Source organism: Oncorhynchus masou, chromosome 5 (genome assembly GCF_036934945.1).
Source record: "Oncorhynchus masou masou isolate Uvic2021 chromosome 5, UVic_Omas_1.1, whole genome shotgun sequence".
NCBI classification, from domain to species: Eukaryota; Metazoa; Chordata; class Actinopteri; order Salmoniformes; family Salmonidae; genus Oncorhynchus; species Oncorhynchus masou.
Window position 1 is genome coordinate 76,337,606 of NC_088216.1, and position 19,468 is coordinate 76,357,073.

Here is a 19,468-nt window from a genome sequence, read left to right on the forward strand (position 1 = left end):
ACCAATTTAAACAGTTGACACAGAGAAAACAGAGGTACTGAGGTACTGAATACATTATGCCTCTTCCTGCCATATTGTTTATATTATGTTGGGTCAAACTCCTTTTAAGTTACTAGAACTCATTTGGTCTGAGAGAAGCCCTTAGGAACTTTAGTGATGCAGAATGCTTACACTCTAGTTCATTTATTCCCCCTCTAGTCATGTCTGTAATTACCTAAATAAAGCCTTCATTTGTGCTCCTAATTGTTGAGTTTCCCCAGTCTTTCAGCGTGGGAACCAAGGAGGAGAGGAGAAAGCATGGAAAACAGGACAGTGATATAGACTGCACGCGCGCCCCCGTCTGTCGCGTAGGAATATTGGAGCGAATGTGTCGTCTTGTGTTCACGCGTTCGGTTGGAGAGGGAGCGAGGGGAGCAAATGTGCAAGGGAGAGGGAGGGAGGAGAGCGAGTGCGCAAAGGCACAGCAGCACCAGCGGTGGCAGCAGCGTCAATGCATCTGTGAGTCTTCGAATCGGTTGTCTTGAGCTGCCAGTCCTCTGTACATTTCAGATTGAGATTTCACAGCGCAAGGTCTTGAGGAGCCTCGCCATCAACCGACACACTTTCGGAGCTCAGCGTTTATGATTAGCTCCGCTCTAAGAGACTATTATCACGACCCTATTCTATTAATGCCGGTTTCTTGAATATTTAATGGAAAATGGCGATCTGCGCTCAGTCCTACGGTATATTCTGTCTGTTCTCAATCCAAACTATCCTCATCATTAGCTTATCTTCGCCGGCAACGGGGAGCCTCCGCTTCCCCCAACACTACACGTAAGTACCATTTGGGGTGCGAAAGAAACAGGGATATTGCGGAGAACACAGAACTGGGACAGGTGGCCCAAACAACGCTGTTTACTAGGTGCGATAATCGCGCGATGCTGTATCTGATGTTGAAACAGAAACGCAGTTTCCGTCTCTGAACCATGCGTGAGCTATGTTATAGATATATCCGCTTGCAAGAATATTATTCTAGCAATGACAATCTAGCCATATAATATGAGGGTCTACCGCTTCTGCCCTTGCATATATTGTTGATTAGGCTATGGGATGTTGCGTTCATGGATCGATGCATCATAGGCTACTAATGGGGCACAGGTGCTCGCCGTAATAGCATGGGCATTAAATTATTAATCATGGCTTGGGATACGATTTCCGCTCAATGCAGGTCACCTATTTTTTTGTCTTCTGTGTTCATAACGGATAGGCAAACATGCTACAATGTTTTTAAAAAGCATTCTGCCGGCGCATGGGTGATAGCTGCTTCGATCTATACCAAGTCACAATGCAAATCATTTAAAACTCACAATCAAAGTAGCCTAATTATCAAGCAATCCTGCTGACATTATTGGAATTTTTAATTACCGGTAGGCCTATTCAGTCAATTTAAAGCAGCAAAATGCCATGCCCCTCTGGCATAACTCAGGTAGGGAAGAAAAGTGCCCGGGAGGATGTCCAAATCTAGCCCTCCGGTTGTGCTGTGGCATTCACCTGCCTGTCACCAGGTTGGTGTGAAGGAGAACGAATTATTCAATTTAATTTTACGAATATATAGGTCTGTATATATTTCTCTCCTCGACCCAAATAGATTGGAAATATATGACAAAAAGAAGCTAAGGCACATGCCTGTCCTTTAGAATGGTTTTGGATTCATCTTTCCATTGTAGTGTGTTAGTGTGTTCGATGTAAGCTATTCACCTTCGTGTCCGTCAAGTTTCAGCTAGTTTTTCTTCATAATATTTAATCAAATTGTATAAACAAAACAAATCATGTATTAATTGACAGTGTTTTATTATACTGTCTGAACGAGAATAGACTGCACAATATGTATAAGTAAATAGGTCCCCAGGCGTTTTAGTAAGCATTATTGGGCCCGTTATTCACAACTTTTGAAACATAATAAAATTCTATATAAAATTGACATTTATTGCAGTAGCCTATATTGTTTTTTTTTGGTTTTTTTGTGGGTTTTTTTTTACATTTTGTGATTCAATCAATGTGTAGCCTATTTGTTTCTGCATTTCTTGTGTCAGTGGAGGTGGTCTGACTCTGGAGTCTTACTGTTGCTTTCCTTGTTTCTTCAGGGATTAAAAAAGCAACAGTACTGTATAGCCGAGCTAATGCTTTGAGTCCGAATCCCCCCACTCTCTCCAACCGAGAAGCTTTTGGCGTTGTTTCCGATTCTGTCCCATGGATTAGGATAAATGAATCTGCAAATCCAAATACAACGGTTATTCAGCTGTTTATGTAATTTTAGATTTTATAAACATTCATAATATCGCTTTCGTAATGTCTTTATTTGATATAAAAATATAGCATGTGTTGCAGACTATGTGACTTGTGCTGCCTGATCATTGGGGTTGTGAGAGACAGTGGATTGTGCAGTCAGATGGAACAGAGTAAATAGGCATTTTAAGGTCACAGATTTAGCCAGTGGTAACTCGTGGAATAGATACCGGCTGGAATGCGTTTTTTTATTTTTTTATTCATTTAACTTTTTAGTAAAAAAAAAATACAAATCAGCATTCAGGATTAGTCCCACCCGTTCTGTAAATCGGGATCAATATGATGTATCCGATTTTAATAAAGATGGATTTGGGAACTTTCCTTCTCAGGTGCATCCGCTAGTTTGATAGACTATTCAATAATTCCAAATCTATTGATTCCCTTCCAATGCATGGTTTGTAAAATAATACAATAGTATGCAGTCTGTGCGGCTACACAATCACGCACATGATGACATCCTTCTGATAGCCTAATAAAAACATGTGTAATTCAAACTGATGCTTCACCCCTCTTAGTGGGGCATTAGTAGCCTGTGTCATACATAGACTGTGTAAATTGGCAGTTGTTATCTATAGGCTATCAGGTCCTGCCTCGGAAGCTGTATTTGTAACAGCTAGCTCAGTGTGTAGTGGGCCATTACAGGATTTATGATGTCGATTCTCACAGAGACAAATGTGTGTCAAGATATTCTAGATATAATTGTATTAGGCTACTCCAGCCAAAATAAATGTAAACATTTAGCCTACTAATCATTATTATCTTGTATTTAGGCTTTAGGCTAATAAGGAGTGTGAAGCCTTATAATTATGTTATTGACATGATAGGTTACATTTCTTTCTGGACTGAGTCAACTCTTATAGGGTTAGGTTACATAAGAATAGGCCCCTAGTTGTTTGGATAAGAAACTAAGTTATTATTAGAGGCCATTAAGAATGTCAGTAACTCACAAAAAGTATGTAAACTGGACTAAAATAGTTCTAATGAAAAGAGTCCTCAAGGTGAAAATGGTGAACCAACACTCAATGAGGAGAAAAGGGTACAACGTGACATTGGATAAAGGAAATCCAGAGGAATGGGTGACACCCTGGTGTTGTCGCCGGTGTGTGTATCACAGTGTGTGTGTGTGTGCCGAACAGTACAGTTCATTTGTTGTAACAAATAATGTTGGAGAACACTCCTTACAGTTATCGGAGGTGGAAAGGATCTTACACAATCATCTCAAGTTAAATGAGGTATACTTTATCATACAATATTGTGCATAAAAGTATAGGTCATTTCACAAACATAAACATAGCTATGAAAATAGTCCAACTTCAATTATGAAAGATTTGTTCAATGCCTCACTTCACTAGAAATTACTTGGGTTTAGAGATCCATCGCCAAAACGTGGTGATGGCGTCTGACTGAAGAGCTATAGGGTTGATATTTAAACACGTTTCATTTTGTTCCTGAGACAGTCTTCGATGATAGGCCCAATAAATGTCCCAAACTCGCTGAACGATATTTGATGGATTTGTAGGCCTACTTTTATGTCTGTTCATGCCCATATTATGTAGCCTAATGAATTATTCTAGGTTCATACGAAAAGTTGTATTTAATGTGCTTTTGGATTTAATATCCTACAGCCCAAATGAAGGTCCTCATTGGCTTGGTTTGAACATCAGATACATCAGCCATGAGCTTACCTTCTAAGGTCACTTGTTGAGAGTCCATAGGTCAAACCAGCAATATTTACAGTTTAGAGGGATAGTTCACACCCATTTTGTTTTTCATATCTCAGAATGAAGGTCTGTGGTAGTTTTTATGGTTGATATATTTGAAATATATTGTAGTTGATGTGTTTGTAGATTAATAATATTTACAGACAGCTGTTGTTCATTCAATCGCAAAAGGTCACACCCTTTTTCAATATCTATTTCAAAACCTAACCCTACAAGAAACCTTTCCGGGTCTTTCTGGGTCTCAAAGATCTTTGCACACCTGGATTGTACATTATTTGCAAATTACAACTTTAAAAAATCTTTAAGCTCTGTCAAATTGGTTGTGGATCATTACTAGACAGCCATTTTCAAGTCTTGCCATAGATTTTCAAGCCGATTTAAGTCAAAACTGTAACTAGGCCACTCAGGAATATTCAATGATCAGCAACTCCAGTGTATATTTGGCCTTGTGTTTTTAGGTTATTTTCCAGTTGAAAGGTGAAGTTATCTTTCAGTGTCTGTTGGAAAGCAGACTGAATCAGGTATTCCTCTAGGATTTTGCCTGTGCTTAGCTCTATATTCCGTTTATTTTTATAAAAACATAAAAATAAACGGAATAGAGCTAAAACAACATTTCTTTGCCACATTTTTTGCAGTTTTATTGCAAACAGGATGCATGTTTTGGAATATTTTCACTCTGTCATTTAGGTTAGTATTGTGGAGTAACTACAATGTTGCTGATCCTACCTCAGTTTTCTCCTATCACAGTAATTAAACTCTGTAACTGATTTAAAGTCCCCATTGGCCTCATGGTCAAATCCCTGAGCGGCTTCTTTCTTCTCCAGGCAACAGAGTTAGGAAGGACACCTGTATCTTTGTTGTGACTGGGTGTATTGATACACCAGTGGAGGCTCCTCAGAGGAGGAAGGGAGCATTCTCCTCAGGGAATTTCATAAAAATAAAAATAATGAAACATTAAAAACGTTATTATTTTTAGTTAAAACTATTCTAAATATTCACATCACCAAATAATTGATAAAAACAAACTGTTTTGCAATGAAGGTCTACTGTAGCCTCAACAGCAGGGTAGCATCATGGGGTAGCCGGAGGATAGTTAGCTTCTGTCCTCCTCTGGGTACACTGACTTTAATACAAAACCAAGGAGGCTCGTGGATCTTACCCCCTTCCATAGACTTACACAGTAATTTTGACAACTTCCAGAGGATGACCTCCAACCTATCAGAGCTCTTGCAGCATGAACTGATAAGTTGTCCATCAAAGGATCAGATAATGAATCTAGTACTGAAAGCATAAGCTACAGCTTGCTAGCACTGCAGTGCATAAAATGTGGTGAGTAGTTGACTCAAAGAGAGAGAAAGACAATAGTTGAACAGTTTTGAACAAATACATTTCTTAAAAATGAACAAGTAGACAGCGTGCGCTAGACATAGTTTGTTGTATTTTTTTTCACTTTCACTTACTTAGCTAGCGAATGCAGCTAGCTAGTATAGTCTACTCAAACACCAGGATCAAACAGATATGGATGCTATGTTAGCTAGCTGGCTATGGCTATCAAACAGTGGAACTCTTCCAAGTCAATGTCATCTTTTGTTTTTATTAATTTATTGTCACCGGGGCCCGCCGATGTTACTGCTAAACTGCTCGCTGCTGACTGTACACTGTGCTGCATGATTGTAGTGCGTTAGTTCTTGTACCTATGTTGACTATGGCGTTAATATGCTGTCAACGATGTAGGTTGTGTGTAGCGGTTAGCGAGTATGAGATAAAGGTTTGGCTTGGAAAGTTTTGTTCACCTGGTCACATAGCTGATATGTTGTGCACTGAAGTCCACAAGCGTAGGGAAAAGGTGAGAGGAGGAGATCGTGTAGATGTGAGAAGGAATTATACTACAATCAAAGGGATAATGTTGTTTGTATGTGGCTGCTATGAAAGTGAACTGTGTTTGCGTGTGATCAGGGGTGTAATTCATTCCTCCGATTCTGTTGAAATGTTTTTCTTAAAACAGAAGCAAACTGAACGAAATGGGGATGAACATACCTGAATTTGTCCAATAGAAATTCTCATTTGCAACTGTTAGACTACCGATTACACCCTAGATCAGCTAGATGCAGGCAAGAGTGTGCAAGGTGGTATTGAATGTGTCAATGTCTGTGACCTTGATTACTCAAATTTCTCTCGATCTGTGCACCTACGTTGTAAACTTTAACTCATCGGCTAGGTTGTAGCAACCTCATGATGGGTATAGGGAAAATGTTAGTATCATGTAGTAGCCTAAACCTATCAATGTTATATTGACATGGGTGAATGGAATATGAATGACAGTCATCCAATATGCTGTAGCTAATAGATATAAGGCCATGCTCATTAATAACAATATTGTCCTCCTTCATCTTAAACGGCACCGACCGCCACTGTGATTCACCATCCAAAGTGTAATTAGTGACAAAATGTAAATTTTATCTATGTTTAATTCAGGCTGTAACAAAACAAAATGTGGAAAAGGTCAGGGGGTTGATTACTTTCTGAAGGCACTGTAATTACCACTTTAGTAATGTAGAGGTCGTGCTTTATTTGTTATTAAATGTGTGTATTAAGGAACAATTGTACCCCATTAGTTGTTGTTTTTTCTGTAGATTTCATTGATGTTGATGAAATGATAATGAATTTAACAGAATTGATTTGAGTGAGGGACAGAGAGCAGAAGGGCAGGGACCCTCTAAAATAGGAAGGGGTCTGTTGTCTTCCGCAACAAAGGCCTGTTTGTGAGTGTGTGCTTGTTTTCGTGTGTGTGTGTGAGTGTGTGTGTGTTTGTGTGAGTGTGTTTTAGATTAGTATGTATACAATTTAGTTGTGTCTGTCTACAGTATGTGTGATTGTGTATAGGCGACTGTACTGTACACTAGTCAAGTTGGGTAAGGAGTATTTAGCTTGGGGACAGAGGCATTGTCACTACAGATGTCAAATCTTAATTTGACCTATATTCTCACAGCAAAATAACGTTTAGTCCATAATGTTATTTGATCAGAGGCTAGGCTATTAGCTGTCCAGAAGTAGGCTACATGAGAAGTGCAATACTGCTAATATAACCGTGTGTTAATGTGGGTTTTCCGTTCATTTATGTATACTGAACAAAAATATAAATGCAAAATGCAACAATTTCAAATATTTTACTGAGTTACAGTTCATATAATGAAATCAGTCAATTGAAATAAATTCCTTAGGCCCTAATCTATGGATCTCACATGACTGGGCAAGGGTGCAGCCATCGGGGGGCCTGGGAGGGCATAGGCCCACCCACTGAGGAGCCAGGCCCAGCCAATCAGAATGAGTTTTTCTCCTCACAATGGCTTTACTACAGACCAAAATACTTCTCAGCACCAAAACAACAACAAAAGAGTGTTCAAATTTAGATCCCACATCTGTAGCTGTCAGCGTCAGTTCATTCTGCTCCAGTGTGGTCTGTTTTCACTTCATTGCTACCGGTGAGCTTTTCATAGTCAGTGAGCTTTCTTCAGCAATCCTGCCTTGCGCAATCCTGTTAGAGGCCTCTCTCTTTCCTTGTCTTGTACTCTATATCATATACACATTATAAACACAGTCACACAAGTCTGTATCTTAGTAACATTTGAACATGTGTTTGTCTCTACACTCACAGAGGCCTACGTATTATCTGATTCCTGTCAGTGGGCCTTGTTAAAGATATGACGTACCGTTAACTATCCTCAGTGCTTCCAGGTCTCACTGTCACTTCTTGGCAGACTGGTATTGCTTAAAGGGACATTTCACCACATTCACTACTGTTCAAAGGTTTGGGGTCACTTAGAAATGTCAAAGCCTGGACTCAAACCAGGATCTCAAACGGCACATGCAGTGCCTTAGACCACCGTGCCACTCGGGAGGCCATTGATGTAGATATGTACACTACAGTTCAAAAGTTTGGTGTCACTTAGAAATGGCTTAGTTTTTGAAAGAGAACCACATTTTTGTTCATTAAAATAACATAATATTAATCAGAAATACAGTGTAGACATTGTTAATACTGTAAATGACTGTTGTAGCTGGAAACGGCTGATTTTTTATGGAATATCTACCTAGGCGAATAGAGGACCATAATAAGCAACCATCACTCCTGTGTTCCAATGACACGTTGTGTTAGCTAATCCAAGTTTATTATTTTAAAAGGCTAATTGATCATTAGAAAACCCTTTTGCAAATATGTGCACAGCTGAAAACTGTTTTTCTGATTAAAGAAGCAATAAAACTGGCCTTCTTTCGACTAGTTGAGTATCTGGAGCATCAGCATTTGTGGGTCTCGATTACAGCTCAAATGGCCAGAAACAAATAACTTTCTTCTGAAACTTGTCAGTCTATTCTTGTTCTGAGAAATTAAGGCTATTCCATGCGAGAAATTGCCAAGAAACTGAAGATCTCGTACAACGCTGTGTACTACTCTCATCACAGAACAGCGCAAACTGGCTCTAACCAGAATAGAAAGAGGAGTGGGATGCCCTAGTGTACAACTGAGCAAGAAGACAAGTACGTTAGTGTCTAGTTTGAGAAACAGACACCTCACAAGTCCTCAACTGGCAGCTTCATTAAATAGTACCCTTAAAACCAGTCTCAACGTCAACAGTGAGGAGGCGACTTTGTCCAGTGTCTGTGTTCTTGCCCATCTTAATCTTTTGTTTTTATTGGCCAGTCTGAGATATGGCTTTTTCAATGCAACTCTGCCTAGAAGTCTAGCATCCCGGAGTCGCCTCTTCACTGTTGACATTGAGACATGTTTTGTGGGTACTATTTAATGAAGCTGCCAGTTGAGGACTTGTGAGGTGTCTGTTTCTCAAACTAGACACTCTAATGTACTTGTCCTCTTGCTCAGTTGTGCACCGGGGCCTCCCACTCCTCTTTCTATTCTGAAAAACAGTCTACCAGAGCCAATTCCCCCTTTAAATGGAAATTAAATGGAAATGTAAGGTCCCTGGACTAAGGAGTAACGATAGGCTCTTTAGTCCAATATTGGGCCATGATATTTCTAGCTGTTGTACATACAGTGGGGCAAAAAAGTAAAAGTAAAAGAAAATCACCTTGTAGGATTTTTAATGAATTTATTTGCAAATTATGGTGGAAAATAAGTATTTGGTCACCTACAAACAAGCAAGATTTCTGGCCCTAACAGACCTGTAACTTCTTCTTTAAGAGGCTCCTCTGTTCTCCACTCGTTACCTGTATTAATGGCACCTGTTTGAACTTGTTATCAGTATAAAAGACACCTGTCCACAACCTCAAACAGTCACACACCAAACTCCACTATGGCCAAGACCAAAGAGCTGTCAAAGGACACCAGAAACAAAATTGTAGACCTGCACCAGGCTGGGAAGACTGAATCTGCAATAGGTAAGCGGCTTGGTTTGAAGAAATCAACTGTGGGAGCAATTATTAGGAAATGGAAGACATACAAGTCCACTGATAATCTCCCTCGATCTGGGGCTCCACGCAAGATATTACCCCGTGGGGTCAAAATGATCACAAGAACGGTGCGCAAAAATCCCAGAACCACACGGGGGACCTAGTGAATGACCTGCAGAGAGCTGGAACCAAAGTAACAAAGCCTACCATCAGTAACACATTACGCCGACTCAAATCCTGCAGTGCTAGGCATGTCCCCCTGCTTAAGCCAGTACATGTCCAGGCCCGTCTGAAGGTTTCTAGAGAGTATTTGGATGATCCAGAAAAAGATTGAGAGAATGTCATATGGTCAGATGAAACCAAAATATAACTTTTTGGTAAAAACTCAACTCGTCGTGTTTGGAGGACAAAGAATGCTGAGTTGCATCCAAAGAACACCATACCTACTGTGAAGCATGGGGGTGGAAACATCATGCTTTCGGGCTGTTTTTCTGCAAAGGGACCAGGACGACTGATCCGTGTAAAGGAAAGAATGAATGGGGCCATGTATCGTGAGATTTTGAGTGAAAACCTCCCTCAGCAAGGGCATTGAAGATGAAACGTGGCTGGGTCTTTCAGCATGACAATGATCCCAAACACACCGCCCGGGCAACGAAGGCGCTGGAGTGGCCTAGCCAGTCTCCAGATCTCAACCCCATAGAAAATCTTTGGAGAGAGTTGAAAGTCCGTGTTGCCCAGCAACAGCCCCAAAACATCACTGCTCTAGCGGAGATCTGCATGGAGGAATGGGCCAAAATACCAGCAACAGTGTGTGAAAACCTTGTGAAGACTTACAGAAAACGTTTGACCTCTGTCATTGCCAACAAAGGGCATATAACAAAGTATTGAGATAAACTTTTGTTATTGACCAAATACTTATTTTCCACCATAATTTGCAAATAAATTCATTAAGAATGCTACAATGTGATTTTCTGGATTTTTAGTCTGTCAATATAGCAAATAAGTAGACATGACTTGTATTCAAGGCCAAGTTTATTTTCTCAGGAGACCGAGGTGAGTTTACACAGCATTACACAGGAACAGTTATGGCAATGTATGACATATATACAGTAGAAAGAAAAATATACTACTTACGCTTATAATAAATACTACAGTTCTACAAAGGGAATACTTACATAAAATGGTATGTTTGGTGGGTGCAGTGAGGTGTTCGGTATCACTTTGATACAAGGGGAGATTGTTGTTATGGGACCTTTCACATCTCTTGAGTCATCAACTCATTTGTTCATGGCCAATCATTGTGTACTGTCTGTATTCCTACAGTAGCAGCATGGTGTAGAATATGAGACATCCCACAAACACACATTAACTAGCTAGTTATAACACACAGTTATAGTTACTCCAAGACTAATATGAGTCATAAAGCCAAAGTAATTCCGCTACTCTCCGCCAACATCATTAAAACATGCATCCAGTTCTGATCCGAATGAGAGGCACTGAGGCTAGACTAGTTAGCTAACTAGCTATAATATTGTACTACGGTATATTTTAAGTATAGCAAAAACAGCTAGCTAAATTTGGCTAGCCTGGCTTGTAGAGGTACTAGCAAGCCTCGTTATGGCCGAATCGATCAAATTGTACTTTACTGAAAAACACTGGCTTGTGTAAAAAGATAGGTTATATATTGACTGTTAGCTACCGACAGCAAAACAACTTACTTTTTTGTCATTTGCCCTCCTGAGTCCTGGTCCAGCTGGTCTAGGCTGCCGCCGCTGCTTGCTGGTCTCGCAACTCCTCTTCAGTTTATTCCGGCACAAATAAATAGGGCTGTGTGTTCCTATGTAAAAGAACATTAAAAAAATGTTTCATCGTCCAGCTCTTCTTGGGAAGAGGAATCATCAGAAGCAGCCATTGTAGCTGGTTACTTAGCAATCTCGGATCGACAGTGCATGGTAACATAGCTCCAATGAAACTGTAAACTGGTACCGCCCCCGTTTGGAAAAGCCTGCCTTCGAGTTTGGGAGCAAGGAAGTAGGGCTCCCGTCAGGCTGTAGTCTTTACAAAGCCAGGGAAAATGAGTCAACCTAGATATGCTGCAACATCGTTGGGAGAAGTCCAATGGCTCTATTGAAGAAGGACAACCATATCTACTCCCTGATACTGTGATCTTGCAATCAGCGAAACACAAAGGCCACAATAATTGCTACAAAACATGACTCCATTTTTTTAGATCAGGCAGTAGGCTCAATCAACCAATGATGTTTCCCAGCGCGGAAATAAAAAAGACAGGTCTAGTGCATAATTATGTCTGAAACACCCTCTCATCAATCAGAATGAATAGATCTGTCTTTTCTTGTCTTTCATAAGAAGCTTTTAACGCTGACATTTATTTTTGTCATATTATTAAGAGACAAATTACATCGACATTTGAGTCATTTAGCAGGCGCTCTTATCCAGAGAGCAAATGACAGTGTGTCTGAACTGAAAGGCTGCGTGGCTCAGAGCCGGCTGCTGCTGTCTCGTCAAAACACAAGCACAAACTAGATGGTAACTTTACATGTAGTAAAGATGTGCGGCTTGCTTTAGATTTAAAAAATGTGGTAGTTTAAGAAGTTGACATAGTTTTACTTTACTAAATAAAGCAAAGCAGTTACATGTAGTCAAAGTTACATTTACTAAAATAATTGGTCTGATTACTTTGATAGACTACTTTATCATCCTTATTACTTTGGATTGTGGCACAATCAGATCACGAAATGTCTAAACTACAGTTGTTGTGAAAACTGAAAGAATAAAGACAGGACAAAGTGATCTTCTGTCAGAAGATGGGAATAAAAGGCAGGATCATGTGGACAACACTTAGGAAAGCAAAGCAACACCGAATAATAGATGCACAATTTTATTTTGTAAAACTTTCAGTGTAAATTAAGTTTGATTTTAGTTGAATGATGATATAATGATTAGAATATTGTAGGCTATTAATTTGGAGAGAGAAATATGATGGTGCATCTAGTGATGAAAGCTCTTTATGTCACACCCTGACCATAGTTTATTTGTATGTTTCTATGTTTTGGTTGGTCAGGGTGTGATCTGAGTGGGCATTCTATGTTGGATGTCTTGTTTGTCTATTTCTATGTCTGGCCTGATATGGTTCTCAATCAGAGGCAGGTGTTAGTCATTGTCTCTGATTGGGAACCATATTTAGGTAGCCTGGGTTTCACTGTGTGTTTGTGGGTGATTGTTCCTGTCTCTGTGTTTGCTGCACCAGATAGGGCTGTTTCGGTTTTCCACGTTTGTTGTTTTGTATTGTTTGTGTTTCATCTTCATTAAAGATGTATCTAACTAACCACGCTGCATTTTGGTCCGATCCTTGTTCCACCTCTACGTCAGAGGAGGAGTTAGAAGAAACCCGTTACACTTTAGAAGTTTTTTTTGGTAGTTGATGAACTATGTAGAAAAGGTTTGAATGTAGACCTACTGATAGCTAGCTGTAGTTCTATCTAATTAAAACAATCTTTTTAGGCTAACAGTGATCACTGAAAAGTACATTTCCTGAAGAAAATGTGATGTGCTTTCTAGCTTGTTTAAAAGTACGTATGGTTTTGAAATAAATTATAGTAGTGGTAGTGTCTACAGTTTTAATTAATGGTGAATAGTTATAGTTGAACATGTAGGTTGATGAAAATATTGATTGATTGATTGATTGATTGGTTCATAGGATAGGATAACCTGAACATGTGAAAGTTGGTTTGTTGTCTTTAGCTTGAACAGTTCAAGAGTTGCAATTATTTTTGATGGATATTATACTGTATGCTAACGTATGCACATTTAAGTATTTATTTTACAGTGCCTTCAGAAAGTATTCACAATTTAATTTAAAAAATGTAGAATCTATGAGAATAGAAAGGTTCAGAACTTTTGTGAAACATCGCAGCACAGTTGAAAAATGTATGGTAAATATAAATTAAATCTGGATGGTGTTCAGAGATAGATGGGAGGGGTTGAGTGGAGCTGAATGAGACTAAAAACCATCAAAATATAACTATTGTAAAATATACCGTGCCCGTGAACTGTATATAGTATGTATAAGCTGTAAGTAGAAGCCTACGTTTTGTTGTCCATTAGTTTACTCCAATTAGGGGAGGGTTGTTAGGGGAAAATAATACATGAAAAATATACAAATATATTTTATGTATATATATATTTTTTAAAGTATATGGGGGATTGGAAAAGTGGCAATTACATTGATGGAAGTCACAATCTATCTGTGATATTACAGCTGATCTACCCCTTAATTAAAAAAAAAATAATAATAAAGTATTCAGAGTTCTTGTCTTTCTCCACATTTTGTTGTGTCACAGCCTGAATTTAAAATATATTAAATTGAGATTTTGTGTAGCTGGCCAACACACAATACCTCATAATGGCAAAGTGGAATTATGTTTACTACTAATTCATTTAAAAAGAAAAGCTGAAATGTCTTGAGTCAATAACTATTCAACCCCTTTGTTATGGCAAGCATGAATAAGTTCATGAGTAAAAATGTGCTTAACGTATAACGTAATAAGTTGCATGGGCTCATCTCTGTGTGCAATCATATTGTTTAACATGATTTTTGAATGACTACCTCATCTCAGTACCCCACACAAACAATTATCTGTAAGGTCCCACAATCAAACAGGGAATTTCAAACACAGATTCAACCACAAAGACCAGGGAGGTTATCCAATGCCTTGCAAAGAAGTAAATGTTATGTTTGACGCAAATCCAATACGACACATCACTGAGTACCACTCTTCATATTTTCCATTATGGTGGTGGCTGTATCACGTTATGGGAATAAACGTAATAGAGCTAAGCACAGGCAAAATCCTAGAGGAAAATATTGTTCAGTCTGCTTTCTAACAGACACTGGGAGACAAATTCACCTTTTAACTGGACAATAACCTAAAACACAAGGCCAAATATACACTCAAGTTGCTTACCAAGATGACATGAAATGTTCCTGAGTGGCCCAGTTACTGTTTTTGCTTAAATCGGCTTGAAAATCTATGGCAAGACTTGAAAATGGCTGCTTAACAATGATCAACAACCAACTTGACAGAGCTTGAAGAATTTTAAAAAGTATAATGTCCAAATATTGTACAATCCAGGTGTGCAAAGCTCTTAGAGCTGTAATTGCTGCCAAAGGTGATTCTAACATGTATTGTCTCAGGGGGTTGAATACTTATGTAATCAAGGCAAAGGATGAAGAATTTCAAATATAATATACTGTATATTGGATTTGTTTAACACTTTTTTGGTTAATACATGATTCCATATCTGTGATTTCATAGTTGTGATGTCTTCACTATTATTATACAATGTAGAAAATAGTCAAAATAAAGAAAAACCCTTGAATGAGTAGGTGTGTCCAAACTTTTGACTGGTATTGTACAGTCGTGGCCAAAGGTTTTGAGAATTAATTTTCACAAAGAAGAATTTTCACAAAGTCTGCTACCTCAGTTTGTATGATGGCAATTTGCATATACTTCAGCATGTTGTGAAGAGTGATCAGAAGAATTGCAATTAATTGCAAAGTCCCTCGTTGCCATGCAAATTGTAACGTTCTTCGTCGGGCGAAAGAGAGGAGGACCAAAATGCAGCGTGATGATGGTTATCCATTTTAATAGAATACTTTAACAAAGAACAAAAACAATAAACTGACAAAATGAACGAAGACGAAACAGTCCCGTAACGTGAACACAAACACAGGAACACTGGAAACAGGAACAATCACCCACACCCCACAATACAAAACATGCTACCTAAATATGGTTCCCAATCAGAGACAACGACTAACACCTGCCTCTGATTGAGAACCATATCAGGCCAAACACATCGAAACAGACAAACTAGACATACAACATAGAATGCCCACTCAGATCACACCCTGATCAACCAAAACATAGAAACAAACAATGCAAACTATGGTCAGAGTGTGACACAACTGAATTGAATCCCCAAAAAACATTTCCACTGCATTTCAGCCCTGCCACAAAAGAACCAGCTGACATCATGTCAGTGATTCTCTCGTTATAACACAGGTGTGAGTGTTAACAAGGACAAGGCTGGAGATCACTCTATCATGCTGATTGAGTTCGAATAACAGACTGGAAGCTTCAAAGGGAGGGTGGTGCTTGGAATCATTGTTCTTCCTCTGTCAGCCATGGTTACCTGCAAGGAAACATGTGCCGTCATCATTGCTTTGCACAAAAAGGGCTTCACCGGCAAGGATATTGCTGCCAGTAAGATTGCACCGAAATCAACCATTTATCGGATCATCAAAAACTTCAAGGAGAGCGATTCAATTGTTGTGAAGAAGGCTTCAGGGCGCCCAAGAAAGTCCAGCAAGCGCCAGGACCATCTCCTAAAGTTAATTCAGCTGCCGGCACCACCAGCACAGAGCTTGCTCAGGAATCGCAGCAGGCAGGTGTGAGTGCATCTGCTCGCACAGTGAGGTGAAGACGTTTGGAGGATGGCCTGGTGTCAAGAAGGGCAGCAAAGAGGCCACTCCTATCCAGGAGAAACATCAGGGACTGACTGATATTCTGTCAAATGTGCAGGGATTGGACTGCTGAGGACTCGGGTAAAGTCATTTTCTCTGATGAATCCCTGATGAAGAAGGGTCAACATTGCAAATAATGACTATTTGCATCAACTTCATGTAATTGTCAATAAAAGCCCTTGACACTTATGAAATGCTTGTAATTATACTTCAGTATTCCATAGTAACATCTGACAAAAATATCTCAAGACACTGAAGCAGCAAACATTGTGGAAATTAATATTTGTGTCATTCTCAAAACATTTGACCACGACTATATATACTTTTTTTAATGTTCAAATCTTTCTTCCACTTTGACATTGCAGAGTATTTTGTGTGGATCATTGATAAAAAAAAAGGCAATTAAATCCATTTTAATCCCACCTTGTAACACAACAAAATGTGGAAAAAGTGGAGTGTGAATACTTTGTGAAGTCACTTAATAGTGCAGACAAGAGTTAGACCAGAGCTAGTGTGATCCAGAGTTAGCTAATTATGCACAGGACCAGATCAAACCAGCGCTACTGCAGACCAGAGCAGTAGTTTGGTCAGTAGTTGTGGTCAGTGTCTAAACTACAGTTTTTGCATGTGAAAACTGAAAGAAGTGCATTGAGAAGAGATCGGGTGAAATATGAAGCGAGTGAACTGAGACAGCTTCACTCTGTCCAATTAGAGCAGCAAGATCAATTGTACAGCCTTCCCTTCTCTTTACAGACAGGCGAACTAGCCAGTTGAGTTATTTAGAGCGCAGAGCACAATCCTGAGAAGGAGGATGATGCGCTGTTGCCACGGATGCTTCCTTGTAGCTACTTTCTTGGTGTTCACAATTCTTCACCATCATTACACTATTGTTCTAAATTCAATTACCTTCTTCACCCTCATCATAATATTTGCCTGTGCTGCCACGTGCATTTTTCTGTGTGTGTGAGTATCTATCGCAACGGCTCCATTTGGGCTGCTCAATGATGAGACATGAGAGAGCTGCTTTAGCTAGCTACTTTTCCTCACTCTAAACTCTGACGAACAGCTGTAACTTCTGATTGGTATGAGATAATTCTGTTTAGACTCTAGCAGAGAAGTAGACCAAGATGTCTGAAGTGCTGTGTTATTTCGGTTACTAAAACAGCTGTATCGTTAGATTGGTTGCAGATCTTTTTGCTTCAATTTCAGATTTGAATAGCAGGGAAATAAACCAGGTGTCATACCCTCTAACATTTTGTTGCATTTACTGTGAATGGCAGTCGTTGTCGTTGCATTTACTGTGAATGGTATGTTGGAAGTGATAATGTCACAATGGGACCTTTAGAATGTAGAGGGAATTCCGTGCAAGTGGATGAAGGACAAAAAAAAACGGACTAAAAGCTTAATAATTTAAAAAGTATAAAAGATATCAAAAAGTTGTATACATGCACACTCTTCCAGACCGGTCTACACATTTGAAAGTTTGAATGACGTTTATAGCTTAAATAGTGTAAGAAGAATAGCGTTCAAAATAATAATAATAATAATAAGTATGATGAAGATTTAAAGGGGAGAGTCATGCTTCGCAAGCCTCAATACAAATATGAGCGAAGAAAGGGCTTCATGTTTGTAGAGTTACTATTTCCTTAACATTTGTACATGGAAGCACAGCCGCGAGCTGCACAGTGACACGAGCCTACCAGACGAGCTAAATTACTTCTATGCTCGCTTCAAGGCAAGTAACACTGAAACATGCTTGAGAGCATCAGCTATTCCGGACGATTGTGTGATCACGCCGTAGTCAATGTGAATAAGACCTATAAAGAGGTCAACATTCACAAGGCCGCAGGGCCAGACGGATTACCAGGACGTGTACTCCGAGCATGCGCTGACCAACTGGCAAGTGTCTTCACTGACATTTTCAACTTGTCCCTGACTTATTCTGTAATACCAACATGTTTCAAGCAGACCACCATAGTCACCATGCCCAAGAACACTAAATCAACCTGCCTAAATGACTACTGACCCGTAGCACTCACGTCTGTAGCCATGAAGTGCTTTGAAAGGCTGGTCATGGCTCACATCAACACCATTATCCCAGAAACCCTAGACCCACTCCAATTTGTATACCGCCCCAACAGATTCACAGATGATGCAATCTCTATTGCACTCAACACTGCCCTTTCCCATCTGGACAAAAGGAACACTCATGTGAGAATGCTATTCATTGACTACAGCTCAGCATTCAACACCATAGTTTTCTCAAAGCTCATCAATAAGCTAAGGACCCTAGGACTAAACACCTCCCTCTGCAACTGGATCCACCCCCAGGTGGTAATGGTAGGTAACAATACATTCGCCATGTTAATCCTCAACACGGGGGCCCCTCAGGGGTGCGTGCTTATTCCCCTCCTGTACTCCCTGTTCACTCATGACTGCATGGCCAGGCACGACTCCAACACCATCGTCAAGTTTGCCGATAACACAACTGTGGTAGGCCTGATCACCGACAACGATGAGACAGCCTATAGGGAGGAGGTCAGAGACCTGGCTGTGTGGTGCCAGGACAACAACCTCTCCCTCAACGTGATCAACACAAAGGAGATTATGGACTGAATGAAAAGATTGTGTACTGAATGAAAAGGAGGACAGAGCACACCCTCATTCTTATCGACAGGGCTGTAGTGGAGCAGCTTGAGAGCTTCAAGTTCCTTGGTGTCCACATTACCAACAAACTATCATAGTCCAAACACTAAGACAGTCATGAAGAGGACCCGACAAAGCCTATTCCCCCTTAGGAGACTAAAAATATTTGGCATGGGTCCTCAGATCCTCAAAAGGTTCTACAGCTGCACCATCGAGCATCCTGACTGGTTACATCACTACCTGGTATGGCAACTGCTCGGCCTCCTACCACAAGGCACTACAGAGGGTAGTGCGTACGGCCCGGTACATCACTGGGGCCAAGCTTCCTGCCATCCAGGACCTCTATACCAGGGGATGACAGAGGAAGGCCCTAAACATTGTCAAGGACTCTAGCGACCCTAGTCAAGGGCTACCTAGACCCCTCTTTTACGCTGCTGCTATTCTCTGTTTATTATCTATGCATAGTCACTTTAACTCTACCTACATGTGCATATTACCTCAATTACCTCGACTAAACGTTGTGCCCCAGCACATTGACTCTGTACCAGTATCACCTGTATATATCCTTGCTATTGCTACTTTACTGCTGCTTTTTATTTATTTGTTACTTTTATTATCTATTTTTTTAACTTAACACAGATTTTTCTTAACTTCTTAAAGCATTGTTGGTTAAGGGCTTGCAAGTAAGCATTTCATTCGGCACATGTGACAAATACAATTTGATTAGACTTACTTTTTATTTTTACTCATTAATGATCTATTTTATGTATGTGAGTGTAATTATTTCTCTTTTAGATGGGGGTGGTTGATGCCTGGGTGGGTA

At 39.8% G+C, this 19,468-nt stretch overlaps 1 protein-coding gene across 2 annotated transcripts in view; it reads left to right on the top strand.

Annotated features, from left to right (window-relative positions):
- Nucleotides 1–539: 539 nt before the first annotated feature.
- The window catches only part of LOC135540277 (voltage-dependent calcium channel subunit alpha-2/delta-2-like), a 308,846-nt gene continuing 289,917 nt past the window's right edge, over nucleotides 540–19,468 (top strand). For both annotated transcript variants that reach the window (XM_064966836.1, XM_064966837.1), the window contains exon 1: nucleotides 540–813. In XM_064966836.1, the coding sequence (XP_064822908.1) occupies nucleotides 698–813 (116 nt within the window). In that variant the 5' untranslated portion in view covers nucleotides 540–697. The remainder of the gene's footprint in view (nucleotides 814–19,468) is intronic.